Source organism: Eptatretus burgeri, chromosome 10 (genome assembly GCF_056783735.1).
Source record: "Eptatretus burgeri isolate ZD-2024b chromosome 10, Ebu_testis_v1, whole genome shotgun sequence".
NCBI lineage: Eukaryota > Metazoa > Chordata > Myxini > Myxiniformes > Myxinidae > Eptatretus > Eptatretus burgeri.
In genome coordinates, this window is record NC_140970.1 from 53852904 (window position 1) to 53878575 (window position 25672).

The 25672-nt window shown below is 42.7% G+C and overlaps 1 protein-coding gene across 5 annotated transcripts in view; it reads left to right on the forward strand.

The window, feature by feature from the left end:
- Positions 1-25672, forward strand: part of RBSN (rabenosyn, RAB effector) — an 81121-nt gene that overhangs the window by 20932 nt on the left and 34517 nt on the right. For all 5 annotated transcript variants that reach the window (XM_085898401.1, XM_085898400.1, XM_085898402.1 and 2 more), the window contains 7 exons: positions 1887-1932; positions 2908-3069; positions 5157-5401; positions 5890-5960; positions 7855-7941; positions 8062-8164; positions 18669-18773. In XM_085898401.1, the coding sequence (XP_085754527.1) occupies positions 1887-1932; positions 2908-3069; positions 5157-5401; positions 5890-5960; positions 7855-7941; positions 8062-8164; positions 18669-18773 (819 nt within the window). The remainder of the gene's footprint in view (positions 1-1886; positions 1933-2907; positions 3070-5156; positions 5402-5889; positions 5961-7854; positions 7942-8061; positions 8165-18668; positions 18774-25672) is intronic.

Consider the following 25672-nt stretch of genomic DNA (forward strand, 5'->3'; position numbering starts at 1 on the left):
AAAAATGACATGACTATGTAAGCCATCATTCTTGATCTGTGTTCCAAGTTTGAACAACATTGGTAAATGCATGTCTGAAAAATGGTTGAGGACGTGTTCAACATCAGGTTTTTTTTACGACTAAAATGGCCGCTATTCGGCTCTCTTGGATCTGACGTTGAAAAAGAATGACGTGCATATGTAAGCCATCATTCATTATCTGTGTGCTAAGTTTTAACAACATCGGTAAATGCATATCCGCGAAATGGTTGAGGACGTGTTCAACATCGGGTTTTTAATAACCAAAATGGTCGCCAGGCAGCCATCTTTGATGTGAACTCGGAGACAAAAATAATGATGTGCTTATGTACACCATCTTGTTTTGTCTTTTGACCATGTACGAATAAAATCGGTCCATGCATGTCAGAGATATGGTTGCGGATGCACGCACGCACGCACATGAAAATTGAGACCAATTCCACAAGCCCCTGTTTTTGGACTAAGTCCAATGGTGGCTAATAAACCTTTTGTCCTGTTCATTATTAAACATCAACAGTTTGATATATGCCATGTTTTCATGACAAACTTCCTGAATGTTTGTGACTTTTTTTTTCCTGGGACTGGTTGGTGTGTGGCCTGGTGGTATTTTTTTTTATTTTTTTTTTGGGTCATATCATTAAAGCTTACTCAATATATGTGGCCTTGTATGCCCCCACTTTCACATCTGTCTGTATCATGGGGAAAATATATGCATAGAAAGTTTGGGCCTCTTTATTTTTGCAGTCTGCAAGGTAACTCTCAGGTGTGGTGTCTCAGCTGAAAGATGTTGGTCTCCATGCCAAACTTCGTTATTAACCTCACCCCTGTCTGTTTTCACCCCTGTCTGTTTGTTTGTTTGTGAACAGTATTATGGAAAAACTCCTGGACGGATTTTGACGAAACTTGGTGGGGGGATTAGGTATGGTCCAAGGATCATGCCATTAGATTTTGGACTTGGTCCAAAGTCCAATATGGCAGCCATTTTGAAAAAATATTTGAATTTTTGTTTTTGCATTTCTACATGTTTTAAGTGATTTCCAACCAAAAAAAAGAAATTTGTTCGAGGAAAAAAAGAAAACATTTTGCAACTTTTTTCAAAAAAACTTCGATTTTATTTGAAAAATATTTGAATTTTTTTTTTTTGCATTTCTACATGTTTTAAGTGATTTCCAACACCCCCCCCCAAAAAAAAAATGTTAGAAAAAATACAAAACAAATTTTGCAACTTTTTTTTTCAAAAAAATTTCGACTTTTTTTTTTTTGGGCATTTCTACATGCGCGTCGATCTCGTTTAGTTTATTCAATCGTGGTTCAGTAGAGTCTGATCCGTTTTGACCTACAATGAATAGGATATCAGGTTCACTTAAGTAACCCAGCCGTATTGGCGGTGGAGGTTTTGCCCTCTACCGAGTGCTCCCCCTCGAGTTGGCATTCCATCTGTAATTCCTAACCTTTACACACTACCATTCATTGAAGCTGTGGTTTCCAACTAAAAAAAAATGCAATGTGGATAGGATATCTGCATAATTCTCAATTGTGGCCCAAAGTTCTCAATTGCGAAATTTTCTGCTGTTTTTGCACAGGGACACAAAACAAATAATGAATAAACCTGTTTTGGGAAATCGCCTGATATTTCCCAAGAGAGAAAGAGCATGTGACTTACTAGAAAATGATTTCCTGTGGCGAAACAAAGGTTGTTTTTAATATCATGCTATTTCCCTTCCCAGGTCCGTTTATTCTTTGTTGTTGTGTTTGTTTGTTTTTTTTCATGATGTATGTATGTCACCTTTTATTCTTCAAAATGACTGATTGCCACTTGTTTTTTTTTGTTTGTTTGTTTTAAATGGCATTGCATTCATTTCTTTCAGCTTACTGCTTTTGACAGAACCACCTTGGAGCCATACAAAGTGAAGGGTAAGCGTACTTGTGGTTTTTATTGTTTTGTTACTTCCGCCACCAAAGGTGGACGGAGGTAATGTCTTCACGTTCGTCCGTCTGTCTGTCTGTCTGTCTTTCTGGCTTGTTTGTTTATCTGTCTGTGAATAGGATATCTCAAAAAGTTGCAAGACGGATTTGTATAAAATTTGGTGGAGAGGTTGGGTGTGTGACGAGGACGAATCGATTAGATTTTGGTGAAGATCGGGATCCGATCCGGCTACAAGAATTTTAAAAGTGATTTCTTCACGATTGAGATCATATCGGGCTAAAAACGACATGTTGCACGATTTCTCAAAAAGTTGTGGATGATTTGGATGAAAGTTGGTGGACAGGTTGGGTGTTTGACAAGGATGAATTAATTAGATTTTGGTGAAGATCTGGATCCAGATCTTGTCTATCGGTGGGATCTTCTTGTTGCGTATCATCTTGCGGGCAGCCATCATTTTGTTGCGGCGTGACTGCTTCTGATGCTGTGCCCCGATACCAGTACACCAGTATTCGTTGTGCTGACCTCAGAAGGATGACAGGCTGAGTCAACCCCACATGGTGTTCAGTGGCAAACTGGGCTTGAACTCAGGACCCTAGGATCCCAAGCCGCCACTCTAACCACTAAGCCAACACCAGGCTTATCAGTGGGATACAAAATGTAAACAGTGGGATTGCAATTGCATTCTGCTGGTTAACCTCTTGAAGTTGAGAATTGCCTCATCATGGGTGACTTCCAATCAATCAAACCAGTGAAGTCGATGCATTCTGAGTAATAGTTTGCAAGGATCATTGTGAGTTTGTGTCCACACAGTGATGAAATTATGGATTATTGGTAAGATAAATTCTAAAATCTGGATTTTATAAAATCAGGTGAGCCCAATATTTCCCTTGTAAGGCATGTCTTGTTAACATACTGATGGCAAATGTTGATGCATCTTTGTGTGATGCCTTTTGGCATGGCAGCAATGGAGCGGGAAGTGGTACCATGGGTGAGCGATCAGCATGTTCCACTGTGTCCTGATTGTGGGAGTGCATTCCGCGTAACAAGTCGTCGTCACCACTGCCGCTTGTGTGGCTCAATCATGTGCAGCCGATGCAGTCGAAGATTGCCGCTCGTGCTCGCTCGTAAGAACCTGCTTTGGGTTTTGTCTCCCACATTATTACATGTTATATTTTATTGCCATGCATCGTTCTTTTTATTCAAACTTCCATAAAAGATTCAAAAACTTTATTCAAACTCACTTCGCTGATGGGAATACCAGTCTTTGCTGCAATGGCTAATCTATGGGGCAAGAACAAAAAAGGATTCCTGGGAGATCATACCCTCCGTGCGGGGATAACCAGTGTCTCAAGTTGGCATTTGCAGTTTTACCGCGTGTGTCCATGTTGCCACTCACAAACCTTCCTTCCTTTTTTCTTTTTTGGTATCGCAAACCTTCCTGGGAGTTCCCCGAATCTACCGTCGTTGGTTTCACTGAAATCCGTCAATCTGTTCTCAAGTTGTAACATGACAAACTGACACACAGACGAACACGGCTCCTCGTATATTATAGATATCCCCCTTCACCATCGTACCGTCCCCAATCCACCCTTTTCTATTTCGCATCCTGTCGTTTTCAGGATCCACCCATCTTTTATATTTATATATAGTAGGAATGTTTCCAGAGCATGCATTTAGAAACTAGAGAGTTCATAGAACGCCTTACCCTGTGCAGTCTTGAGAAACGATGACACTGGTGGGGTCTGCGAGTGGCAAAATTGATTGGTTGTGATGATTTAAAATGCTGTAATATTTTATTCAAGTGCTGTTAAACGGAAGGGGTTAAAAGTGACAAAATGGTGATTTGTGTTCTGCAGTGTTCAAGTATATAATTCACTTGAAATAAAATGAAGATTTTAAAGATTGTAGAAAAAGTTTTTTTACCCGCAAGTTTACTGCCATTGATGCAGCGTCTTTTACACCACCTGATTTTACACGTGACATGAGTTCTTTGTGCCTGTTGTTTGTGTCTTTTTTTTTGACGTCGCAAAAAACAGTAAGTTTCTTGTTTGGAGTGATTTTTCAATTTTGATGGCCAGACAGGCAAAGTAAAAATAAAATAAATTAATTACCGTACTCCTCTCTTCGCATGTGCGATCGGGACAAATTCAGAGCAAAAGTACTGCTAAACAACAGGTTCTTTTTCCGATTTGTGTTCAATCATAAACTGACATTTTAGAGACAGACAGACAGACAGACAGACAAAGTGAACCAATTGCTTAACCACGCTTTTCGCTTCTCGGGCACTGCGTATAAGGATTACAATATGAGGGAATGCGACTATGTGATGACTTGTGGGAACTTGATTTCACATAATATATTCCTGTATCACTGCTGATGTGAAAATGAAGAACAAGATTAGAAAGAAACAAACGACGAAGCATTTTGAGTCTGAGTACAAGGAGAAATTAAATACATCAACCACGTTGCAGCAAACTGTGTCATTTTGAAATGCAAACTGTGTCAAATGTCATTTTGAGCCATTTCAAAATTTGTGCATTATTTGCACAAATTTTGAAATGGCTCTTTTAGGATGTGTGAAGTCAACATGGGAAGACAGGTTAGCACAGATGGCTAGTTTGAAATCACTAACCACACAGCAACAGGAGAAGAAAAAGCCGATCCACACATCTCATCGTACTCCATATATAGCATTAAGGAAACACCATGGCACCCCAACACAGCCAGGAGTGCTATCTCTTCCACAGTTATGTTAGTTTGTGGATGAATCGTGGCCTGACAATGTGATTATGCCATTTCCACACGGTCATGTCAAGTGCAGGTGTTAAAGGGCTGAGACGACCATGGTTTGTGATAAAGGCGAGGCTGCAGACAGCAATATTCGACGATGACAAATGGTATATACAGTGCTGCCCTTCTGTCACTAAAATATCGATGAATACGATCCCAAACCTGCAGAACTTTCCACCTTACTTGATGAAAGCAATTGCTTTGAGATGATCCTGTGTTCGCAGAGTTGCCAAAACAGACGTCCATTGTAAGTGGAAGTTATTTGCAGGATGCAAAAAAAACCTTTTTAAATTTTATTTTATTTTTTTTATCCCACTGTCTCTTTAAGACTTAATTTTGCTCTGTAATTCCTGTAAAAATTTGTTTTGTTACTACTAACCCACTTCATTTGTAATCTGTCTGTTTCAATCTCTCTTTGTAGACAAGCTCAGCAGCTCAGCAAGCCCGACCTTTATGCACGAGAAAATCGCTGGACTTGCTGAGCCAGTTCACGTCAAGCGCTTTCGTAGAGGCAGTTCTGTTAGTTTAGTAAGTCTTACCGGTCTGCATGAGGGACCTGAGGAGTTCGGCTTGCGTTGCTGTGCCCATTGTGAAACTTTGCTGCTTCGGCACGAATGTAAGATGGATCAGCGCAGCCAGGAACCAGCACTTTCACTTCTTTACAGGGTATAATATCGTTCACTTTTACCACCTTTTTGCTTCCACATTCCTCTGGGTGCAGCATCTGCCTTGTGAGTGTGACATCATGTTCCATTCCAGCTTTATTTTGTTTTTTACTTTCTCTTTGGCCGGTGCGCTTTCCTTTCGGCCCTTCTTCCTCCACTTGCACCAATGTTGTCCTCGATCTCCCCGCTCTACTGGTGCATCATTCTTCTTTTCCAGTGCCTGATCCTTCTCATTATCCCCTTTTTTCTCTCCCGTCATCATCCGACTCGTGCTCCTCTTTTTGCTGATCTGTCCTCTTACTTGTGGTTCCCTCTTTGCTAATGTGTTATCTTGCTCAAGTGACCACTGTTGCTGGTGCATCCTTTTCTTTCTTTCTTATTTAAAAGCACATTATCCACCTCCTCTTCCTCCCCTCTGACGTAGGCTTGTCCTTCTTCTTCCCTGATGTCTTCCTTTTTACTTCTACAATTCCCTCTTGTTTTTCACAGAAACTGCGTGAGATGATGAAGAAAGTGGAACAGTTGGCCCCAGAATATGTTGTTATGGCTGAATCTCTCAGGTAGGTTTGATTCCCTTTTCCTGTTGATATGTTTCTTTTCGGTGTAAAACAATTAAGAATCCACAACTTTGTGTTCAACAGAAAATAGTATTAATACATTTTTTTTTATCTTACCTTTCACATAAAGATGTCTCAAGGCACTTTACAGGATAATATGAAAAGAACAACATAAAGAGATTTTAAAAGCAAACAAATTGCTGCAGTGGTTGTTTGGCATGTATAATAATGAGGCTTCCATAAATTTCTGTTACTGATAACAAAAGAAAAATTTTAATGATCCAAAACTACAAGCATCTCAAAATGCAAAGCCTGTCCATGTCTGCCTTGCATTAATAATTAGTCGGTTTATAAACAAGAAGCAGGAGAACAAAGGACAGGATGTAAGAAAATGGAAATGGCAGGAAATCCCTGTTTTCGTGATGGTGATGATTATCAAATAGGAGGGTTCACTGGAGATATTCAGCCACAGCTCCCCTGATTGGAAGGGTGAAGAGGTTTCATTGGAAATCCATAGGGAGGCCATTGAAAGGGTGTAGTAGCCGGCTTCCACAAACTAACCTTGCACTCTGCACCAGACATCCAAAGGGAAAGGATAAATCGTGCATGATCCCCTATCCCACGATACAGGTGGACGGAGCAGCATGGAGGTCTTCAAAAAGATTTGTTGAAGATTTGTTTGTGCTAGCTGTCATGGCCACAGTACTCTCACACGGCATTGGATTGGGCATTGTCATTGCAGCTAGATCTGAGAGATCAGCACCTTACGAAGTGAGAAAGCTACACTGCCAGATGTCCGTGCAGAGTCAATAATGTCACCAGACCAAGCACTGGGAAGAATGTCACACCAGCCTGTTTGGAAGGCTCAAGTTCCCCAATGGATGAGCCACGGTGCACCTTTTTAGGTCATCTCTTCGAGCATGACCTAATAATATGGGTGTCGATGTCCTTTGATCCGTCCGTCCGTTCACAATGAAGTTGAAGCGGGAGATCTGGTCATTAGTGATCCTGATAGAGGTCGATGAGACATACACGATGGTATGACTTTCAAGGTCACCGAAGGTCAAGGTCACGAGGCCTTTGAAGTTGCGAAAATGACGATTTTCAAATTCTATCTCCGCCATTTCTCAAGCGATCTTGAACTTGATTGAAGCTATGGGACAATATCTAAATTTGGTCGGGCCGGATTTTCGATATTCGCTTTCGTTTTCGTGTCACGTGACTTCAAAGTTGGCAAAAAATGCAAAAATGACGATTTTCAAAATCTATCTCCTCCTACATTTCTCAAGCAATCTTGAATTTGATTGTGGCATATGAATCTATGGGACAATATCTAAATTTGGTCGGGCCGGATTTTCGAATTTCGCTTTCGTTTTCGCGTCACGTGACTTCAAAGTTTGCAAAAACTACCCTACCTTCAGGAGGCTATATATTCTCTACTGGGCATGGTAAAAGTTAGTGAATGGTGTCATTGCATAGCAGCTGACCTTGTATATTTATACATTTTCCGCCGAAGGTGCAAAAGTTTCAAAACCCAATATGTAAACGGCGGCATTTATTTTCAAAATATAATTTCGTGCGCGCACCAAAATGCCGAGTCATCTTTAACCAAACTGCGCAGTTCGAGCTGCACAGTAGAACTGCGCAGTAGTCTTCGGTCATAACTGAACATTGAGAACTTGTGGTATTGTAGAGATGACCGTCACCCCCACACGGGGGTAATTTTTAAACCCATCCCCTTCTGCATAAAGAAGAAAAGTTGTGCTTGTTTCTGTACATTATGCTATTACTTGGAATGATAAGTAGGTTTCTCGATGTTATTTTATGGATATTAATAATGATCAAAGAGTATTTAAATTTGTTCTTGTTTGCACACACTTTTCTTCTTGTCACGCAGTCTTGGTGAACCAACATATAATCTGCAGGATGCAGGAAAAGCGAGAACAGACATCATGAAACTTTATGAAACGATTGATATTATTGGGTAAGAATACATGGGGATAATTGCAAATTGTTGTTACCATTTTCCGAGTTTACTTCGATTTATAGTTTGTTTGTTTGTTAGGGGTGTACCAAGCAAACCTCAAACTTATCTCGCATACAGAAAGAAGATTTTAACCCTTGGAATGAAGCAGGAGAATCCACCATCGGCCCGGATGCAGAACCTCCACAAAATGATTCGTCGTGCTGTCACCCTTTTCGTACAGGTTTGCCAAGTCATTACTTTTGCAGGTGCAGTCTCTCGGAAAATAATTTTCACCAATCAACTTAAAATTTTAATATGAGATCTAAGCTCATGGAAGAGCAAGATGACTGAGGGTAAAAAGGAACGTACTGAGAGTTGGGCCACAGTTTGCCAAAGAAAAACAAGGTGATGAATGAACAGCAAAATAAGAAATGGAGGAGAGGAGAAAATGCAGTAAACCACAAGTAAGAGGTTTGGGTGAAGTTGGGTTAATGGGGGTAGAAAAGATTGTGTGTAGGTATGGGGTATGGCCTGTGGTGGTGCACCCCTTGATTTGAAGCCCTTAAGGGAAGGGTGCGATCGAACGGGCTCAAGAAGGCAGTTCTGCAAGCAGGAGAAAAGAATAAAGGTGTACAGTATCTCTGGATTTTTGCAGTTTTAATAGGAGAGGGTGATTGGTAAAGCATGTGTCCTAAAATAGCTGGGGAGGGTTGGTGGGGTGAGAGAGCAGAGGGAACTAGACCAGAGAAGAGGTGGATTAAAAAAAAATGTGGAGTCTTCAGACCAATCTGCAGTTTGTAAGAGCAACAGGCCTTGCAATTCTGCCTCGTTGTAAGGAATGCCAATAATGGTGAAAGCTTGATATTTCACAGAATCAAGGAAAGACGAATATGTTGCTGGTGTCCCAGCCCATATGAGAGAGTAGTACTCTAGTGAGCTATGAGCAAAGGTATTGTAGGCTGTCAGTGTAGTGTTCTGGAATCAAATTACACCCCCTGAATTAACAATCTGTGATGCAAGAACAATCAAATGAAATGCATGTTGTTGTGGGGATGCCTTCTCAGGGATATCTTTGCATAATATAGATATAGTTGTTTCCCATATTGCATGTTTCGAATAAGCATGAGGTCATGTAAATGATATGTCGTATGTCCCGAAAGCTGCTGTCTTCCCTCGCCTCGCGTGTGTCTAAAACCACCATTCCTTCATATGTTTTTATTTTTTTAATCCCGCTGAAATCTGTCTTGTGTGTGCCTTTTTGAGAAACACCAGGCCCTGGGCACACATTTATAGCAAAGGGAGAAAATGACAGGTGTGAAGGGAGAAACATCCCCGTCATATTTGTAGAACTTGCGCAAAGTACAGGGGGGGTGCCGCCAACTTAAGTGAGTTCAAGTAGCCAGCTTGGGTGTACTGTAGTTAGAACGGAGTGTGGTGGGCTCTTGACAGAGGAGTCCAGAGCGAAGGCCCACTCGGCCGGTTACTTTGAGCGGCTGTACAAGGCGAACCCACCAGCTGTTGAGGTGGCCATCAGGGGTGTAACTTTCCCGATTGCTGTCCCTCCAAGCAACTGTGAACCACCTTCGTTTGTGGAAACACAGGCTGTGGTGTATCAGGTGAAAGGGAGTAAAATTTCTCAAGGCTGGTGGAAATGCTGTACTCGTGTCGTTGCATGCAGTTCTGTGCTCTGTTTGGAACACAGGCATCATCCCAACTGACTGGAAGAGGGGCCTTGTTGTCCCTCTCTGGAAAAGGAAGGGTGATGGCCAAGATTGGAACAGCTACTGAGGAGTGATGCTGTTCTCAGTGCCGGGCAAGGTCTTTGCTCAGATAATTCTCGATAGGGTTCGCCACCATCTGCTTGAGCACAAGCGCCCAGAGCAGTCGGGCTTTACATCGAAGAGGTCAACGATTGACCATATCCTTGCTCTTCAGGTCCTCACCAAACACAGATGAGAATTTCGGCAGGGGCTGCTTGCAGCCTATGTTGATCTGTGCAAAGCGTTCGATTCAATGAATCGGGATGCCCTCTGGAGGATTCTTGGTCTTCGGACGGTGTCACCAAAACAGATAAATCTGATTTCTAAAGTATACTTTGGTGCTGAGAGTGCTGTGAGGTGTGGTGGTTCCATCTCTGACTTATTTCCAGTTGTTGCTGGAGTTTGTCAGGGGTGTGTACTGACCACAACACTTTTCAACACTTGTATGGACTGGATTTTGGGGAGGATGTTGGAGAGATCAAGCTGTGGTGCATCGTTTGAGAATGTCACGATCTCTGACCTTGATTTCGGGCATGATGTAGTCATCTTTTCGGTGACCCTGCTTATTCTTATGGGGGCCATCGAGGCGCAAAATGAGGAGTCTGAGCCGCTGGGATTGGTTTTCTTAGGTCAAAATTAAGATCCATTCTTTCAATGACATATTTGATGCTGCTGTTTTGTTTGTACCTGTTTGTGGTGAGGATGTTGAGGTCATGGAGAGATTCACTTACCTTGGCAGTGATGTTCATGCCTCCTCATGTTTTGAGCCAGAGGTCAATGAACATCTGGGTTGGGCCTGGAGAGTTGTGGATTCACTGTATCATTGGGTGTGGTGCTGTCGGTACCCGCTCGGTTGGTTGCAGGAGGTCGAAAGTCCAATATATATTGTTATGGATTTCAGAATCGGATCCGACGAATGCATACAAGCATTTAGGTCCTCAGACAGTTATTTCCCTAAATGCATGTTCAGGACAGACCCATCCCCATGTCTGGTGGAATTCTAACTTTTATGCGTTGGAGAAGGGGAAAAAATAGATTCACTTTCTTATGGGATGGCCTTTTTCTCTTTACGAGAGACACGTTCATGCATGTGAGATAACCGTTAGCCCAATGAAGGCTCGTCTGCCCCGTTTCCATCAGGACACGTTGGCTCGGAGGTGGACGATTTGTTTACACCTTGGATTTACAGGATATTTGATTAAGCACACCGCGGGCTTTTCCTGAGCAGTTATTCTGATGGTCAAATATGGTTGTGGATCATTTACCTCACCCACCTCTTTCACCGACGTTGACGCCCCGTTTGGCAACTCTTTTGATGCTGGCTCTCATTCGTGTCGGGCTGAACGAGGAAGGAATGATCGCGAGTTTGACGGTTGGTCACATGCAACGATATGCCAATAGGAAAGGTGGATTTGGCTGAAATCTGCTTGAGACTCCGCCCAGACTGGCCTCCCATAAAAAGGACAGGAGGACCGTTTTTCTGACAGTTTGTGACAGCTGGGTGACGGTTATTTTCAGCTTCAGTCAGATGGTCGGTGAGCTGGCGACAGACGGTTGGTGACAGCCTCAGCGCCTTACAGCTCCTCACAGTGCCTCACAGCCTCAGTGACTCACAGCTCCTTGTAGTGCCTTACAGCTGTCTGGTGGCTGTGGCTCTTGGTGGCTCGTGATGGTTGGACCGTTCCTGCTGGTTCTGCTCAAGACCTGCTCTTGGCGTACCTGATTCTTGGCGTTCCTGGTTCCTGGGGGTGACGACGTGACGTCGATTGGTGTTCAAGCCTGTTTGTGAGTGGGTGCATGGCAAGGCACGACGCTGGCAACGGACCAGGGCACGCTCACACGTTTCGGGACATTTTATTTGACGTACGATGACTTCTGCCTTCGTAAGCGATACCGGATTTCTCTCCCCCCCCCCCCCCCCCGAATGATCTGCTGGGTACCCTTGTCTCGTGTTTTATCGTCAAGTAAGGCATAGTGATAAGTCTCTGCTCTTTGTCTGTTTTTCTTTCAATGCCTGATTAATTCCTTATTTGCTTGAGATTATTTTGATTTATTTGAATTTACCTATTTTCACCACAAGGAAATATAAAGTTCTCCTGTTTATTCAATTTTTCCTTATTAATAAATTCCTTGTTGACATTTCAACCTGTCCGTGCTTGTCCTTTCTTTCCATTAATCCAGCATTGTCCAAACCTAGATAGGCTGGGAGGTAATTACCAAACTGAATGACCTGTAATAGTCGGCACGCACCAGCGGTTAAATGCTCAGCCGGCCAAATTACGATCTAATCAAGATAAGATTGGTGCTTTGCCGAGGGCACGCTCCCCGTTTAGGAAACCACGTGCCCGTTAGTTAAACGGCAAAATTAGACAGTGGACACTGGAACTCATGGTTAACTGAATGGCGTTCGTTGTTGTAAAGCAACCCACCATACCACGAAATTAATTGAGCGGTGACCCCAGGTCCAGCTCTTCCGAGGATAAACGGGGATTGACCCCCTCATAATACACTCGGTACCCGTGGCCAAGTCCTTGTTGCTTCCAGTCTTGCTACACTACACGTTTTGTGAGGCTTGGATTCTGACCAAGGATCTGAGACGAAGAATTAACTCCTTTGGTACCAGGTCTCTTCGAAAAATCATTTGCTTTCACTGGTCATGCTTTGTGTCCAACGAGCGGTTGCTGAGAGAGACTGATCAGATGTGATTTGTTACTTGTATAGTTTGTGAGCATCAGCTGTGGCTCTATGCACAAGTCTCATTTTCCTGACGCTGATCCTGCTCACCAGATTCTTTCAGCGAGGGAGCCTCATGCGTGGAGGAGGCCAACAGACTGACCTGACCACATGCTTCGTTGTTGCAGTCGGTTGATCGGCATCTCAAGAAGATGGGGATGGCCTGACTGAGGCCCCTGGACTCATGGCAGAAAGTGGACGTTGCGACACGCTGCTCCGGTGCATGCTCCCATACCTGACCTGATTCTTGACACACTCCCTTCCATCATGTTGAATGCAGATCATCTGAGTTTGCACAGCATGGTTGACCAAAATGCATTTGCAGACAACCCTATGTCCTGGAGTTTGAGATGAAAGTTCTTACGCTTCTTACACTTGCACTGGTCCAATGACTGTTTATGCAATATTGTTTACTTGCAATATTGTCGACATTTTGAGCCTCTTGAGCATGAAAACTCACAGAAGTAACTTGCGTGACAATTTTATATAACTTTCGTAACACAATAAATAAGGTCTTGAAATGTAAATCATAAATAGTAATGATATGATATTGGTCACACCGTAACCTCAAGTCGTTGGATACCTGTTTCATGCAAGCTTTGTTTAATTTTCTTAAACACTTCACAGAGTTTTAGTTTTGAAATTATGCAATTCACCGAGTATCTTGTGTGACACGGAAATAACCAGCCATCATGTCACAATGAAGCTATGGATGACATTGAATTACCATGCCAAATTAAAGGGAACAAATTCTTATTTGTATTCCATGAAGACAAAAACACCGTACTCCAGTCCTTTGGAGTAAGGAGTGGCATTTACCCTCACAAAAATGATTCTGAATTGTAACTTGCATGACATTAAATGGGCCTGGTCCAGGTTTTGCCAAATGGGGAGTAGATTTTGTTGCAACTCTTGCAGTTTACTTGGCAGAGATCGGCTTTTCTAGAGCACCAGATTCCTATGTTCACAGACTTATGTGATTGCTTGCCTCTCGGGGCTCTATGGTGCTCAAGCCAGAAGTTGTCTAGAATATTATTGATTTGATGACTTCACAAATTTGAGCACTGTGATACCAAAGGACATGCGATGAGACACGATTGTATTATGTGGAAGGGGGTAGGGAGATCCAGCACGAGAATGTGGTAAGATTAGTACGGACCCTGTGCCGAGTAAATTAGATTTACTCCTGTATCAAGGATCTGTCAGAGAGGTAAGTCGTGTGGTAATAAGTGCACTGAAGGGGGCAGTGATTGCAAACAATGGAGCAGAATAGGGTAAGGTTGTATGGTGTAAAACCTCTTATAGACGCGAGGCCAAGTGGATAACTTGAGCTCAAAGGCATACGAAAGCATTGCACGCTTTAAAAGGAAACAATACCGATTGTTTGGTCAGAAGGCATTGATCCAAGGTGGTAAAGTGAGCTGTGGATCCCTGGAGATAAGCGGAACACTTTTAATAAGGGCTGCCCCGCAGGGCGGAACAACCTAAATATTGGCACAATCCACACCAGCATGCGACCACTGAGATGGACCCACCGTGCATGAGGGTGGTGCCGGAGATGATGAAGGCCGTGTCCGTGCATGCAGACAGCAGATCACATTTGGTTTCGGTGAAAACAACATCTGTTTCGTCGCTGCCCACGAAAGGACTGTTTCGGAGAGTCACAGAGACATCGCTCATCATCGCTATCCTCTCGTCTCCTGGCCTCATTGCCATCGCTCCCCCAACCGCACATCACCCTGTGCCACACCAGCCTGTAATCATTATCCTGTGGCCACAACCAGCTCGTGTCTGCCTTAAGTCCTCGCCTGCCCCGTTCATGGTGTGGATCTGTTATTGTCGGCACCATTGTTGGCAATAGTTACTTCTTGTATACAAGATTGTGTTTATTTTCTCCATTATACCTATGGTGTCTGTCGATTGCTTGGTTTGTTCCGTATTTGTTCATCGTTCTGTATCTTTTTTCCCCATAATCATTTTAATTATAAGAAACGTATTCCTGCCTTCCGCACACGATTAACTGCCGAGTTTTGGCTTGCATTTGTGTGATCCTTGAGGTTTTGGAATACCAGGATGGCCATTGTCCAAATTGTGTTTAAATTCAGAGGTGTTGGCACTTTTTTGTTAAAACTCAGTATGTTGTCTTAAATGAGTTGTATTTGGATACTCTTCAAGATCTTGGTGGATGCTGGACTCAAATATGAACAAATAAGGAATTATAGCACATTTATAACTAAATATGGTTAAAAAAAAAAACATCTGATTTTGAATGAGTAACATTTATCCTTTCACATAAAATTAAATCGGACAATACACAACTCTTCGGTATTAATGGCTGGTTTATAATTCATTTTTTCGCTACAAATAGTAAGAAGTTACAAAACGAATCATCGGGGTTTTTTTTTTTTTTCTTCAAAACCAACAATTTTAAATCAAGAGTTTAGACAAATGATGTGTAATTTTGAAATTTTTCTGAGTATGTTAACAAAAACACAATGTGAAACACAAATGAAACGCAATTAAATACCGAACCCCACTATTCACGGGGGATATGTTCCTGAAAAATGTGGCGAATGTCGGAGCATTGTTTTTTTTATTATTATTATTATTAAAAAACATGGTTTAGGCTCGTGGAAGAGTGATTACACAGAACAATCAGGACACAACATAAGAAAAGGAACAGTAGGAGAAAGCGGAAACACCAACAGCAGGGCAGAGGGAGAAAGTCGATGGAGATGGACAAACAAGGGATGCAGTTAACGATGAGAGGTAAGGGAGAAATCAAATGTTGAGAATATGGATCCATAAGCAAAATTGTGTTCAGCCAGTTTGTGATTTTTGTCAAAGTCTGAGGGCGAGGGAAGAGGCTGCTGCCTGTCTGTCAGATGGATGAGTGATGTCACGGCAGAGAATGGAGTCATCAGCAAAGAGATAAAGAGGATTTTCCAGAGTCATTGAGATCATTGATGAGGATTAGGAATAATATGGGGCTTAAGACACTGCATTGGGGTACTCCAGCCTTGACAGGGAGAGGAGATGAAAGGGTTCTGTTGAGAGCCACACATTGTCTATGATAGGGTAGGAAGCCAGTAATCCAAGAGTGGAGTTGGCCTTGGATTTCATAGGCAGACAGTTTGGAGAGCAAGGCAGGATGGTAGACTGTATTCAAAGCTCGAGATATGTCCACCAAGGAGACGACCCTGATCTCATGTCTGATATCGAGGGCCTCCACCATTGTTGGGAGAGTTGAAGGAGCATGTCCAAGGAAGAGCGACTTGGTCTGAATCCCAATTGATGATCTGAGATGAGGCTGCTGGAGAAAAGGAATGATTTTATATCGGCTGTAATTATGGATTCCATCACCTTGCTGATGATTTGAAGTACAGTAAGCTAATAGGGCTGTAGTTCAGGAGATCCATTTTTGCGTCTTTTGATGTAATGCTGTGATGTTGGCTGATTTTCAATTTCCCAGGTAGATATGAGACCAGTCCTGAAATGTTTAAAAAAAACAAAAAAAAAAACCCATAAATACGCAAATATTGAAGCAGGTCACAATTTACGACCCATGGATAGAAAGTCCGTGGGTCGTGGGGTCCGACAGTACCTGAAACATAGATGTGTAATTATGAAGGGTAAAAAACTCAAATAGGAGATCAATTTTCTCTAATATGGAATTTCACATATTTTGGTCAAATAAGGTGAAATTATTTGATTTTTGATTTTGAGCAAGTAACTTGCACACTTTCATGTAAAATCACATGGAACAACAATCATTATTTTGGTCTGAATGGAAGACATGATCTGTATCCTTAATACAAATTGTGAGTTGCCAAAACAAATCATCATTTTTCTCATGATCCATCATTCAATCTAAAAATTAAATGTCATAATTTTCAGTTACTTTTCTGTGCACGGTAACAATGCTCAGAGATATTTTGATTCGAACAGTTATTTACATATACAGGCAATGTAAATGTGCATGTGAAACCGTATAAGAAGAGAAAATTTGAATGACCCGATTCAAATAGTGAATTTTTGAAATTGCGATTTCTTCACTGCATTTTCATCTTGAGAAAGCTTCGATTGGAGATCATTTCTTTGCGTTGAATGTCACATGCTCATCTTCATTGTCGTGTTCAAGGCCACACAACCGGAGCACATCACCTGATTGCTACTCTTTCGCATTGCGTTGCACAGAATTTTCACGAGTGGGATCATTTCTGGCGATGCTCCATGATTCCATTTGAGAGCTTGCACATTCTGTTCCCCTGCTCGGAAGTTTGGTCTGTGGGCACGTGATTAAATTGATGAGAACTTATTTTCACTCCAAAGTTCTCCCTCATGAACCCTGGTGCAGTTGTTTGTAAATTCTTCATTTCTGCTTGATACACTGGCCTCCATTTTGCATCGTTTGTGTGGTCCTGCATGGTAAAGCCTTGGCAGCATGTCAGCAAAGGCATCCAGCTGAAGCTTCCAGTTTCCATCTCTATTTGCTTGGATGAAACTCAGCAAGGTCTCAACCATTTGTAGACAAGTGCTCCACAGTTTGACATTTGGATCATCTATGCTTTGCTTTGTGAAATCCTCCAGTTCTGTTTAACATTGAAAGAATGGAATAAACCGGTGCTATAGATTTCGTTCACTTTGACAATATCGTAACAACGACCAATTATTGCATATAATGCTGTCATCAAAAAACAGAAGTTCATGAGAAGGGGGTAATATTTAACTGTAAACATTTGTAATACATGTCGGGAACACAAATAATTCTGCTGAGAGAAATTGATACTTAAATACCTTTAATTAATCAAGTAAGAAAACATGGTTTTGAGAAAGAATAAATTTGACACCAGCCATTGATACCTAAATAAGAGGTATGTCTTGTTCAATTTGATTTCATATGAAAGTATACATGTTACTCATTCAAAATCACATATATATATATATATATATTTTTTTAATTACATATATATATATTTTTAATTTAATTAATAATTTAATTAATTTTCATAAATGTGCTAATAATTACCACCGCCACCAGAGATTGAAGGAGGTTATGTTTTAACCCCTGTCTATCTGTCTTTGAGTGCAGGATATCTCAAAAAGTTGTGGACAGACGAATAAAATTTGTTGGGCAGATTGGGCATGTGACAAGGACAAACTGATTAGCTATTGGTGAAGATCCAAATCTGGACGTGAGAATTTTTTAATTTTAAAGTGATTCTTCACCATTGAGAGATGGGGCTAAAAACAATATATAGCATGATTTTTCAAAAACTTTTTGGCTCCGATGTGTTCTTTTGGATCAGACATTGCGCGGTGGAGGTATGCACTCTATCAAGTGCCCTTCTTGTTCCTTATTTGGGCATATTTGAATTCATGTAACTTGGATCATCCACCTGGTTCTTGAAGAGTACCCTATTCCGAGTTATTTAAGACCAAATGCTGAGTTTCAACAAAAAGTGCTGCCAAAAGTGATGTATCAATTTTGGTCATCCTTCTATAAAGAATGCAGTGTAAACTAGAAGGTTACTTGGTAGAGCGCATACCTCCACCCAATCGGTAGAACATATCGGGCCCAATCAATACATTTTTTTGAAAGACGTAACTATGTATCGTTTTGCCCCAATTTCTCAATGGTGAAGAATCACTTAAAAAATTCTTATATCCCGATCCATCTTCACAAATGGTGAACAAATCGTCTTCACCAAAATCGAATCAGTTCGTCCTTGTCACACACCGAACCTGTCCACCAAATTTCATCCAGATCAGTCCACAACTTTTTGAGATGTCCTGTACACAGCCAAACAGACAGAAAGGGGTGAAAACATAACCTCCTTCAGCTCCAGTGGCGGAGGTAAGGAAGAATGCAGTGAGAATTGTGAGATGGTTTCGGCCACTCGGCGGGGGGGGGGGGGGGTCGTACAAACCTCCAGCTCTGAATGCCCATGTTAGCTGGGCTTCTGACACTACAATATGTCGTCCATTTGATTGTGTTCGTATCACAGATTGTTAAAATGTTGTTTGTTCACAGTTAGGGGTGTTCATATTATTATAGCAGGGCATTGTGGTTCTGATATTTCAAACATTATTTTGGTATCACAGAAAATGTTACAATGTGATTGTGATATAGCAGCGTGTGATAATGGCAATATGTTTAAGTGTTTAAATGTTTTTTGTTGCATTGCCTTGAGGCACAACATGGATAATGAAAAAATATATAATTTTTTTTGGTTTTGTGGGGGGGGGCAGGAGAAATTGCTCGGTTTGCCCTCACTTCCCACACCTGAAAAGTATGAAGAGCTTAAGGCTGAGAGGAAAAGAGAGCTGGAGGAAAGAATTCTGCAAGAGAGAAAGGTAAGGATTTTTTTTTTTCTCCTCTTTGTTGTGTTGTCTTTTTCTTTTCACTGCTCTGATAACCCAATGAGTTATTCGTTGCTAGTTATGCCGGATTCAGCTATGTTAAACCATCATGAAAATGTCAAGAAAATTGTTTTCATGAACCTCATAGAACCAGGTAGATACCATAATTATTTTTTTATCGGACAAAATCCAACGCAGCATTGATCAAATATTAAGTTTTCGTCTTTACACTTGTTACTTGTTGTCCTTTTCACACTCTCCTCCTTGTGTATGTTCATCACCCTCCCACCTTCTAATACTCTTTTGTAGTTTTTGAATTTGCTGCCCTTTGCTGTTCAGCTCCTCCATAAGCCAGGACCGTCCCTTGTATAGAAGAAAACCTGGTTTAGTTGTTGAGCTGTGGCTGGTCATTGAACCGTATTTGAATGTGCCATTGTCTTACTTAGACGCACCTGCTTGTTTTAGTTGATGACCCAACTTCCATGTAGTGGGGCGGCTTAGCCCAAATATTCAAAAGAATTGTGCATTTTGTGATACAAGCACCAAATTTGGCACAAATGTACATTAATATGTTGCGAACATTTTCAGATATTGGGCCACTTGAAATTCTCTCTTTATGTCCGCTATATTGGATTTCAAAATGGCCGCCACTTGAAATCTACATTTGCTATTATCTCTGGACGTAATGCAGCTATTGACTTGATTCTGGTATCTAAATGTATGTTTTTGGGGGCAAGGAATCCAATGGTACCATTTTCAACTTAATATTATCTATCACAGTCTGTTATATAATTTTATTTGGAAATTATCTCGGCAAATATTGGATTCAACACAATACTTTGAAAAGAATGTCTTCTGTAAATATGAATTAAAAAAAACTATACTAAATCACTAGTAACAACTCAGACAAGCTCATTTATACTGGCAGTCTAAAATATAAATTCACATCAAGTGACTGCAGCAGCACTGTACATCCTACAACATCGTGCCTACAACCACTACTGTCTGGGAGAAACCAGGGATGCAGAAGACCTTCCGGAATTTGAAGACTGGTGTTGCCAGAGAGGAGAAGACATCCCCCAGTTTCACTACTGGGCAACCGTGCTGGAACTAGAACTGTTGGTTCTCGTGTATGTGCGTTCTCTCAGGCAGGGATCGTTAATGATGTACCTCGATGCTCTGACAGAGCTGGTCCCCTGGTTCCATGCACTGGATCACACCCACTATGCTCGGTGGATACCAGTGCACCTGAAGGACATGGCTGAACTCACCAGATGTAGCCAGGAAATTCACATCACATTTTCACAAATTCACATCACAGGAAGCTCACATAAAACACCCAGATGTAGCCAGGAAATTCAGGGAAAGCCACTTCACCGTTCAGAAAACACAGAGGGTGTTCTCTTCAATCCTGATTGACCAGGCACATGAGCAGAATAATACCTGCATCAAAGGAGATGGTGGAGCAGTTGGGCTCACTGCCAACCCTAGTGCCCTACATCGCTGGATGGTTGCGATGATCGAAGAATTCCAGGATGGGAACCAACACTGAAGACGGCAAACAGCAGACACATGTCATCATGATCAGACGCCAAGTGTACAGGCCTCATTTGTGAAAGATGTTCACTCTCTCATCGGTGTCATAGAGGAGATAGGCAACCCATTCGAGGACAAGTCAGGATGTAGTCAAACTGGACACAAAGGAGATCGCAGATCCTGCTGCTGTGGAGACCGTGATGAATGCCAATAGGATTGGCCAAGAGCAGTTCAAGGCTTTCACCAGAGTGTCTGTTGGACAGAACAAAGGCAGTGGATGCACCCATTCCTCGTAACAAGCTGAAGGTGTTCAGCACTTCCACTCCAACAAGCCAGAGCATAGGTCAGCAACAGCTCGCCTCCATCAAGAATGACCGTGAACTCTTCGCACGCCTGTACATTGGCTGCCAGACGAGGGATGGAAACCTTGAGGAGTTCTTTTGTCACGAGAATCAGGCATGTCCTGCATTGTCTGATGGTGGAAGCCTCTGCACTGGTACCAAGAGTGATCTCCTCACATGCTTGGAAGAAGTCTCCGACACAAAGACAGAGACTCCTGTCACGACCTATATTGTGCTTGATGGAGCAGCCATCGTCCAGATGCTGAAGCCGGCTGCATCAAAGACCTTTGAAGAGTATGCACAACAGATCTTGATCCCAGATATGTCCACGAAGCTGCAAACAGTGTCACGCCTGGATCTGGTCTGGGATACTTACCTTGCTGATTCACTGAAAGGTAGTACACGTGCAAAGCGGGGACAAGGTGTGCGGAGACGTGTGGTGGCTGCCGCAGCCATACCAGGAAACTGGCAGAACTTCCTACGAGTGGACAGCAACAAGACCGAGCTGTTCAGGTTCCTCTCAGCAGCTCTCATGGAATGGTTTGACCAGGAGGACAAGCAACTCGTCATTACTGATGGAGAGGCAGTGCTCAGCAAGCCACTACTGCCAGATCTGACCTCACTCGCCCCATGTAACCATGAAGAAGCTGACAGTCGGATGTTGCTACATGCATCTCACGCAGTCCAGCATGGACACCATGCAATACTCATCCGGACTGTAGACACCGATGTTGTGGTGCTGGCAGTGTCCCTGGCACAGGAGTTGCAACCAGAAGACAAACTGTGGCTGGCATTCGGAACAGGCCAGAGTTTCCGATAACTAGCAGCACACGAAATAGCAGCTGGATTGGGACGAGAGAAAGCTCGTGCACTGCCAATGTTCCACGCTCTAACTGGATGCGACACTGTGTCTAGTTTTCATAGACATGGCAAGAAGACTGCGTGGGCAGTCTGGACGGTTCTGCCAGAACTCACTGAGGCGCTGCTGCTGCTGTCCTCTGCACCTCGTGACATACCAGACGATGCAATGCGCATCATCGAGAGGTTCGTGATCCTGTTGTATGATCGAACCAGCAAATGCACAGACATTGACAAGGCCAGGAGGAAACTCTTCGCAAGGAAGAACAATGTGCAGGTCATCCCTCCAACGAAGGCAGCTCTGGAGGAACATGTCAAGAAGGCAATGTATCAAGGTGGACATGTGTGGGGTCAGATACTGCTGCCAGCACCAGAGCTCCCTCCACCAACCAACTGGGGTTGGTCAAGGACTGGAGAAGGACAGTACACACCTTACTGGACCAGGCTAACTGAGGCAGCTCACAGCTGCATTGAGCTGGTTTCTTGCAAGTGCAAGAAAGGGTGTGTGAGGCGCTGCAAGTGAAAAAGACTGCCCTTCAGTGCACAGCCCTCTCTGTGTGTGTGTGTGTGTGTGTGTGTGTGTGTGTGTGTGTGTGTGTGTGTGTGTGTGTGTGTGTGTGTGTGTGTGTGTGTGTGTGTGTGTGTGTGTGTGTGTGTGTGTGTGTGTGTAGGGGACTGCACATGACGAGTCAACAACATACATGAACTTGTGGCAATGCTGAACTTGTTTACATGACACTTTATGTATACATATCTTCAGTACCGGTATATACCTAGCTTCAGATACCAGTACACCTCGCCTCAAATACTAGACCATGTAGCATGTTGTGGTATAGCCTGCGGGCATGCAGGGCGGGGCATGATGATGGGGGGAGTGGTCGTCGTGGTCATCGTGTCTGCCAGGAATATAAGGAGTGCGCACCGCCTGAGGCGTGGTAGTGATGCAGTAGTCGCCCGGCTTGTGAGTGTGCTGAGTACATAATAAAGGAGAGCCGCGGGCAAAGTACGCCCGCGCTCGCGCTTGTGCAACACAGCCCGGCTCGACTGTTCCCCCGCTCGTGTCTGCCTGCTAAGAATCTTCTACCACGACACCACACATGTCAGTATTATACCGAAGACATTCTTTTCAAAGTATTGTGTTGAATCCAATATTTGCCGAGATAATTTCCAAATAAAATTATATAACAGACTATGATAGATAATAAGTTGGAAATGGTACCATTGGATTCCTTGCCCCCAAAAACATACATTTAGATACCAGAATCAAGTCAATAGCTGCATTACGTCCAGAGATAATAGCAAATGTAGATTTCAAGTGGTGGCCATTTTGAAATCCAATATGGCGGACATAAAGAGAGAATTTCAAGTGGCCCAATATCTGAAAATGTTCGCAACATATTAATGTACATTTGTGCCAAATTTGGTGCTTATATCACAAAATGCATAACAGGTTTGCTATGCTGCTACACTAATGGCATTGACTATCTTGTCTTTTTCTTTGTTGTGAGTGAAGAGAAACTTGTATTGGAGGAGATGCAGCTCATACTTGGGAATGTTATTAAAATATGTATATATATATATATATATATATATATATATATATATATATATATATATATATATATATATGTGTGTTTTTTCACTATATTTCAGCAATTTTTTTTTTAAATGATTTCCTGTATATCTGAGGACTGGTCCGGCAGCTGAACGGCTGTGTAGCTTTGGGATTCTCTTATGTGTACTATTTGTGAATGTCTTCTCAGCTGTGGAGGAACTTTGGAAAGGGTGTGAAATGGCAAAGGGCTTATCTTGGTAATCTTTCTTGGTTTCTTCATGCAGCTTCTTTGGCTAGACGAGTGTGGGTGGAGTCGATTTATTTATATAATCCTAGCCACCTGGGTTTAATTGATTTGGTGAGAGCTGATTGGTTATTCCCTCCATTCACAGGTGAGAGAAGTATGTGGGTCTTTCTTTAATACTTATATATTGACTGCTTTCGACATTTGCACGTGGTACATGCTTGAGAGCCTCGTTGGTGTGCATTTCTGTCTGCGTTGTCACTGATTATTCGCCAATAAGTAATGAAGCCAGTCCGGCAGCTGAGGGTGTGTAGCATTGGGATTCTCATGTGCGTACTATTTGTGAATGTCTTCAGCGCTGTGGAAGAACTCTGGGAAGGGTTTAAAACAGCAAAGGGCTTACCCTTGGTAGCCTTTCATAGTTGCTTTACGCAGCTTCTTCGGCGAGAAGAGCGTGGGAGGAGTCTATATATTTATATAATCCTAGCCACCTGGTTTTAATTGATTGGTGAGAGCTGATTGGTTATTCCCTCCATTTACAGGTGAGAGATGTGAGTGGGTCTTTCGTTATCAGTGTATCCATCCATCCATTGGAACCATACTCCATACAGAGCGTCGGTGCTGCCGAAGCAGTTTCCTTGGCTATTGGGCACAATCCTGGACGGGTCGCCACTCCGACGCAGGACACTCGAATGACTCGATCATCCCCTGCAAGCTGGTACTCATTTTGCCGACCTCGGAAGGATGGCAGGCTGAGTCAACCCCCTGGCGAAGTAATTCAGCAGGCAACGAGGCTTGAACTCAGGACCCTTGGATCCAAAGCCGCCACCCTAACCACTGAGCCAACACCAGGCTTCATACAGTGGGGAGAACAAGTATTTGATACACTGCCGATTTTGCAGGTTTTCCCACTTACAAAGCACCGAGAGGTCTGTAATTTTTATCATAGGTACACTTCAACTGTGAAAGATGGAATCTAAAACAAAAATCCTGAAAAAAAAAAAAAAAAATCTAAAAGTATGATTTTTAAATAATTAATTTGCATTTTATTGCATGAAATAAGTATTTGATCACCTACCAACCAGTAAGAATTCCGGCTCTCACAGACCTGTTAGTTTTGTCTTTAAGAAGCCCTCCCATTCTCCACTCATTACCTGTATTAACTGCACCTGTTTGAACTCGTTATCTGCATAAAAGACAGCTGTCCACACTCAATCAATCAGACTCCAACCTCTCCACAATGGGCAAGACTAGAGCTGTCTAAGGACATCGGGGACAAAATTGTAGACTTGCATAAGGCTGGGATGGGCTACAGGACAATAGGCAAGCAGCTTGGTGAGAAGGCAACAACTGTTGGCACAATTATTAGAAAATGGAAGAAGTTCAAGATAACAGTCAATCTCCCTCGGTCTGGGGCTCCATGCAAGATCTCACCTCGTGGAGCCTCAATGATCATGAGAGGTGAGGGATCAGCCCAGAACTACACGGCAGGACCTGGTCAATGACCTGAAGAGAGCTGGGACCACAGTATCAAAGAAAACCATAAGTAACACACTATGCCGTCATGGATTAAAATCCTGCAGCGCACGCAAGGTCCCTCTGCTCAAGCCAGCGCATGTCCAGGCCCGTCTGTAGTTTGCCAATGACCATCTGGATGATCCAGAGGAGGAATGGGAGAAGGTCATGTGATCTGATGAGACCAAAATAGAGCTTTTTGGTTTAAACTCCACTCGCGGTGTTTGGAGGAAGAAGAAGGATGAGTACAACCCCAAGAACACCATCCCAACCATGAAGCATGGAGGTGGAAACATCATTCTTTGGGGATGCTTTTCTGCAAAGGGGACAGGACGACTGCACCATATTGAGGGGAGGATGGATGGGGCCATGTATCGCGAGATCTTGGCCAACAACCTCCTTCCCTCAACAAGAGCTTTGAAGATGGGGCGTGGCTGGGTCTTCCAGCATGACAACGACCTGAAACACACAGCCAGGGCAACTAAGGAGTGGCTCCATAAGAAACATCTCAAGGTCCTGGAGTGGCCCAGCCAGTCTCCAGACCTGAACCCAATAGAAAATCTTTGGAGGGAGCTGAAAGTCTGTGTTGTCCAGCGACAGCCCCGAAACCTGAAGGATCTGGAGAAGATCTGTATGGAGGAGTGGGCCCAAATCCCTGCTGCAGTCTGTGCAAACCTGGTTAAGAACTACAGGAAAAGTCTGATCTCTGTAATTGCAAACAAAGGTTTCTGTACCAAATATTAAGTTATGCTTTTCTGATGTATCAAATACTTATTTCATGCAATAAAATGCAAATTAATTATTTAAAAATTATACAATGTGATTTTCAGGATTTTTGTTTTAG